Source organism: Macrobrachium nipponense, chromosome 12, assembly GCF_015104395.2.
Source record: "Macrobrachium nipponense isolate FS-2020 chromosome 12, ASM1510439v2, whole genome shotgun sequence".
Taxonomy (NCBI): domain Eukaryota; kingdom Metazoa; phylum Arthropoda; class Malacostraca; order Decapoda; family Palaemonidae; genus Macrobrachium; species Macrobrachium nipponense.
The window spans coordinates 4,534,804-4,541,601 of NC_087205.1; the positions used below are offsets into that span (position 1 = coordinate 4,534,804).

General features: G+C 38.5%; 1 protein-coding gene across 1 annotated transcript; it reads right to left on the reverse strand.

Moving 5' to 3' along the window:
* Positions 1 to 685: 685 nt before the first annotated feature.
* LOC135225103 (zinc finger protein 526-like) lies at positions 686 to 6,547 on the reverse strand. Its single transcript, XM_064264360.1, has 3 exons — positions 6,535 to 6,547; positions 4,979 to 5,143; positions 686 to 1,620 (listed from the first exon to the last, which is right to left on the reverse strand). Exons 1-3 carry the CDS (start codon positions 6,545 to 6,547, stop codon positions 686 to 688), a joined length of 1,113 nt encoding a protein of 370 aa, XP_064120430.1.
* Between the last annotated feature and the right edge of the window lie 251 nt (positions 6,548 to 6,798).

Here is a 6,798-nt window from a genome sequence, read left to right on the forward strand (position 1 = left end):
CGCGCCAGAGGTTGCCACGGTAGTACATCAAGTATTCAACCCATTATCATTTGCATTGACATACTTTGCTATAATGAAAGGCAATTGAACTTTTACGTTTTTTACGCCGCAGCCCAGAGGTTGCCACTGCAGTATATTACAAAATATGTTATTTAACATTGCAGTGGGCACATAATCCACCTAGGGTGATTTGGTATCAATACCCATTCCAGAGGGTATCATGTGGCAGGAGAGGGGGTCCCTGTGACCCTCTGAACAGCTTTTGGCTCTCATCCTGACAGTAGGGCCTCCTGCCTCCATCAGGGAGATGAGAGAATCGCCAAGGATGCCTGATGAAAAGCCTGTTCAGAAGACTTGTCTTTACTGCTACAAAGAAACAACCCATGTGAAGAATTTTGACTGGTCATCAGTGGATGATGTTGCGTCGTGTTCCAGAGGCATTGCGATTTTCTTGGCCCATCGATGGTTTTGATTGCAGGATTGGTGTGTAGGAGGTGGGGGGACCTCCCATTGTTGTTTGCTGCCGGGGGGAGCAGCAGAACACCCTTCTTGCAGTCAAGCTCATCGAATGGACCAAGAAGATCGCAGGGCCTCTAGCACACGACGCAGCAGCATCACCTGGTGACAAGACAAAATCCTTCACAATTTTGGTGAATCACAGGCTGTTTCTTCTGTTTGTTTCTTTCTAGTTTCCTTTAGTTTTCTTCCTCTTCGTTGTCCTTCCAGCTTTCTTCTTCTTTGCCTTCATTGTCTTCTGAGGATCTTCAAACACACTATCTGCCAGGTCCTTGATGAATTCCCTGACTGCCTTGTATTTTCTTCTTTCATCAGTATCACATAGGAGATCATTAGCATAGTTGACCTTGTGCATGATATCCATTCTGCGTTGTCGCTCGTCTTTAGACCCTTGGCAGTTATCAGGGTTAAACTTGAGTGTCCGCTTCTTGTAGGCCCACTTTATTTCCTTCAAATTAGCATCCTCGGCAATACCTAGGATGTAGTATGGGCAGCCATGACGTTGCATTCTTTGCAAGGTTCTGGCGGCTGCAACCAAATCTTCTTGATCAGCTAATTTCTCAAGCTGCGTCATAGCTTGGCTGTGTCTGCCAAGCAACAAGAGACATAATCCCAGTCTTCGCCTGCAGTCCACTTGATCGTCGTCCATATCCAAGACTCTGAGGAAACATTCACTTGCTTCTTCCAGTCGTCCTAGCTTATAGAACATGTTTCCTTTGACCTTGTTTTCTTCAATCAGAGCATCATTCTTATTCTTTTGATTTGCCATAGAATTGTGTACCACGGTAACTGGTGGTTCTCGTTCCTCTAATTCCTCATCAATTTTTTCATTCTCCTGTGGAAGCGACTGAACTGTGGTTTCCTGGATATGTACTTTCTTCTGATCGCCTAGATCCTTTCGTGCGAGAACAGATGATACTTCTCTCTGTGAGACTTGCAATTTCTCCTCGAGTTGTGCCGTCGCCTGGAACAGCCTCTTTCTTTCAGCCTCATGCGCCTTGACCTTCTCTTCAAGGTACCCACAGTAGAAGTCATTGTCCACAGCTTGCTTCTGGAGTTCTTCCAGTTTTTCTCGATGGTTCTCACATTCTTTCTCCTTCCGTGCTAGTTGTTCGTTTTATATTTTACACATCCTTGGCCTTCTGGAAAAATGCGTCTTCCAACTCTTCTATTTTCTTCTTTAGGAGTTTATTTTCCTCTTCAGCGTTATGCTTTTCATCCACGAACTCGTCAAGTAAATCTTGATTCGTTTTCATCAGAGCAGCCTCGTTGAAATTCATATCTTCGAGTTCATCTAGGAGGAAAAAGTTCTCCGACGTTGCATCCTTCCAATCTTCTTTCAAAAGCGAGATCATTTCCGTTGCGTAGTAACAAAGGTTCGTCGTCGTTTTTACTGTGCAGTGAGCATCTTGACCAATCTGGAGAGCCTTCTGGTCTACAATGCACTGATGTGCTCTGCCAAAAAGTGCTCCCAGAACAAGAGCTACTGCTTGTTTACTAATAAATAATCCGAGGTTTCGGATCCAATTTCCATTTATGAAAGGTACCACTGATCCGGTTGGGATCAGAGCCAATAGGTTTCACAACAAGTTAAATTTACCAAGGGCAAACATGGTTACCTTTCTTTCCACCTGATCAAATATTCTGAATTTGGATAATGCCACTAGAGATCCAGGGAAGTTTCCACCCCAGATCTTCAATTTGGCTTACCGAGGCCAATTTTCTTGATTAGGGGATGAGTTCCACACGGAGGCCCTTCGGAAGGGCTTGGAGTAAACTGAAAGGATCCTGAAGGACTGCGGACGATTCCAGAAAACATGCAAATGGAGACGACTTTTAAAAATGAACCAGTAAATAATGTCTTCCTCGAGAAAGTAACTAAAAAGAGAGCTGGAAATGTTAACATTTTAGTCACAGATGATTATGAAACAAAATAAATTATACAAAATTGAGAATTGACAAAAATTTTGTTGTTAAGGTTTTTTAATGAGAGAAGCGTAAAATTCTTTGGCCTTCCGCTCTCTCATCTCTCTCTCTCTCTCTCTCTCTCTCTCTCTCTCTCTCTCTCTCTCACACGTACATATATGTATAATGTATGGCCATATACATATACGTAGATATATTATATATATATATATATATATATATATATATATATATAAATACACACAATATATATTCATAACATATATATATATATATATATATATATATATATATATATATATATATATATATATTATATATATGTAAAAGGCCCATAAAGCACCATTTCACGTTCCAACAATAGATAGATTTCAGACGCTTTCGTCTGTGCCCTCTTTTTCACTGGTAAAAATATTTTTCCAGTGAAGCACCTGAATTGCATTGTTGCAACGTATAAATAGTGTTTATGGCCTTTTATCTTCATATGTACTACTGTATTAGAGTAATCTATATATATATATATATAGTATGTATATATATATATATATATATATATATATATATATATATATATATATATATATATATATATATATATATGTATATTTATATATTTAGTTGTTCTTACATAATAATGAGGCTATGCTGAATATCATGCTTCTGTATTTGGCATATACTGGCTGCCGATGAGTGCAATTCTATCTTCATTGTATATCATTCCTTATACTCTTTTTCTCATGCCAGAGGCTGTAGTTTTCTGTAAAAGAATACTATTGAGATGGGTATTTGTCTGTCCATCCGCATTTTTTCTCTCCCCCCTCAGATCTTAGAAACTATTGAGGCTAGAGGGCTGCAAATTTGCATGTTGATCATCCACCCTCCAGTCATCAAACATACCAAATTGCAGCCCTTTGTCCTCAGTAGTTTTTATTTTATTCAAGTGTTATGAGTAATGTATAGTTTTTCCATATTAGTTATTATTATTATTATTATTATTAGAGTTATGAAAAGTCGGTTTGCTATTTCAATTAATAAATTCATGTTTAATACTTTACTGTATGGAATTGAAGTGTTGAGCTTTTATTTTTTTTTTTTTTTTTATTTTATTTTTTGAAATATCGTAGGTTACCAAATGCATTTAACTGTGGAATTCACGTTTGTTATTTAGTTTTTGTTTATTTATAAACTAAGGTTTTCTATATTGGGTATTTAAAACAGCCTAATGCGTAAATTCATTGAAGTTTTACTTTTTAAAACCAAGTCAATGCTAAGAGAGAGAGAGAGAGAGAGAGAGAGAGAGAGAGAGAGAGAGAGAGATGGTCTGTGTAGCATTAAAACATAAATTTTGGCGGTTTGGTTGCAATAAAACCATGCTTGATATTTCTCTTGAAGAAATTCATGGTTTGTATTTTGATGAAACCAGTCTTTTTACTTATTATTTTGGTTACGTTGAGTCCACAGTTGGCAATCCGGTTTAATAAAACTCAGCTCATGATTTAGATTTAATTGACCTACTATTGTTGTTTCCCTTTGAAAAATGCAAACTTTATTTTTTTATGTTCCAAACTTAAAAGTTTGACTTACTGAGCTGAGTTTCTAAACCTCATCGCAATAGTTTGATTTTATAAACCCAATCGTTCATCCCAGTCATGATATGTGTTTGCAGAACAAAGTTCGACATTTCGGTTTATTAACTTCAAGTGTAAATGTAGATACAAGTTTACTGAACCCAGGCTTGTAATTTCAGTTTACTGAGCCTCAGCATGTTTCGCTTTACTAATCCCAAGCTTAATTATTCCGGTTGACTGAATCTTAGCTTGAGTTGACTGAACCTTAGGTTGATATCTCTACTTGAACCTAACGGTTTCAGTTTGGTATTTCGTCTCACTAAACCCGGACAGGATATATTGGTACACTTAACTCAAGCTTGAAATATCACTTTACAGAACTTCAGCTTGATACTTCTGCTAATTAAAACCGGTCTTGATAGTTGTTTTCTGAACCCAAGCTTATATTTCGGTTTAATATGTCAGGTAATTAAACCCAAGCTTGAAATTATGATTTATTTATTTATTAAATAAAAGCTTAGTATGTCGCTGTACCAACCAAATCTTGACATTTCAATTCGCTGTGCCAAGACCTCTTTTTATATATATATATACAGCTTTCTGGTTGGTTTTTCACCTGTGGGGCCAAGGGTAACATTACTTTAGGAATGGCAGGAATAAGAGACTGGGAATTGGGGTTGGATCGGAGAACACACGCGTTTCAGGGGGAATTGGCGAACATTGCAGCGGCAGAGAGAAAGCTCCCAAATTGGGCATGAGCACATTCAAAAAAAAAAAAAAAAAAAAAAAAAAAAAAAATTCGCGTGGGCGGGGGTTGGGGGGTGGGATGACGGTGGGCATTGACAAAAACAGACGTGAGAACGGGATGCAACTACGTATGATCTGAGAGCGAGGGCATGGGCATATGGATCAAAATTAAAGCAGATGTTCGAAGAATTCTTAAAGGAAAAACAGACTTCCAAAATTACCGAGAAAGGCAAAATCGAAAGAGGATGAGGCTTTTTTGGAAATAGGAAGAGGTGGAGGAGAAATAGGAGGAGGAGGAGGAGGAGGAGATGGAAGAGGTGGAGGAGAAATAGGAGGAGGAGGAGGAGGAGTAGGAGTCAGAAGAAGAAAGGGTGGCTGGGTGGAAGCTGATTGAAGTTAAAAAAGTTCAGTATATCTCCAGGGCTGGCCCGAAGGATTAAATATTTTTACGTGGCTAGGAACCAATTGGTTACCTAGCAACGGGAACTACAATTTATTGTGGGATCCGAGAAGTGAATTTTTATCACCAGAAGTAAATTCCTCTGATTCCGCTTTGGCAGAGCTGGGAATCGAACTTCGGACCACCGGATTGGCAGCCGAGCTCGAAAACCACGCATCCAGTGTGGAACTATATGTTGATTGAAGTCACGTGATTACTATGTATACCACTGTTCGTTCGAATAGTAAAATTCATCAATGTCAGGTCTGGATAGTACTTGGACTGGTGACCACAAGGAAAGGCAAACGCCGTCGGATGATTCATTATTCGTCATCCTTGAGTTTCAACCGACTTCCTTGTGGGTTTTCATTTATTTATTCCTTTTTGTACTTATTTTTTTATATAGTTTTACTCCCATTTACGTATTCTCTGACTCATAATTACATTTAATCTTTTGAGAGGTAGGTTTTTATCAAGCTTTTGGTATTTTAATCCACACTCCTCCTCCTCCTCCTCCTCCCTATTTGTGTGTGTGGTGGGTGAAGGGACAGGGATAGGTAAGGGCCTCCTTGGGTTGACCATCCCATTGGCTATTGCACGTTGACAGTTTTTTTTTCTTTTGATACAGGTGTTTGTTAAAATCATATACCTTGAGAAAACTATCCCGCCGTTACACGCTATATTACTACAAACCCGCGTTGATTGCATTGTTTGTCATGAAAATCATTGGAATTTATCGTTCTAAATTTGACTGCAGTGTTACTAAAGACTCGGTTGTTTTCTACATTATATGTAATTTGGTTTTGCTATTTGTTTGTTATTTACTGCTCTTTACTGTGCTTTTTTTTCATAGTATTCACGACTGCGCGGAAAATAATTCCAAGTGGTGTATAAAAAAAGACAACCAAAGTAAATGGGAAATAACCAATAAATATACCGATGGATATATGGATGGAGAACTGAAAAGAAAAATTCAAGGCGATGGGGCGTTGCTTTGAAGTATTGCTGCAGTCTTTGTAAAGTAGCATTACAAATCTTTTAAAATATTATTGAAGCCTTATGAAAACTTGAGATTATCAACATTCAAAACACTGCTGGGAGGATGTTTCCATATTTTATCGTAAAGGGAAAGGTAAAAAAAAAAAAGAAAAAAAAAATTGAGACTACTTGTGGCACCCTGGCGTCTCAACAGAATGTTGATGATGGACAAAACGAGTTACACCCCCGTAGCGGGGTGTAACTCGTAAGGCTCTTTGCAACGTCCTTTTGTCCCCTAGCTGCATCCCCTTTCATTTCTTTTACTGTACTTCCGTTCATATTATCTTTCTTCCATCTCACTTACTACCCTCATGTTACACCTTTCAAACATTTTTACTCTGAACTCCCTTTCCATCGCTGAATGACCTCAGAGGTCCCAGTGTTTGGTCTTTGGCCTAATCTTCATATGCCATTCCTATTGACCACCATTGTTTGGAAGAAGGAAACCACCACTTCCAGCAGTTTTATGGAGACAATAAGGACCCTTGGAGGATTTTAGCTTCCGCACAAAAGGTACCAGAATGAGAAGAGGCTTCATGGATGACAAAATGAGATTTTCGTCAG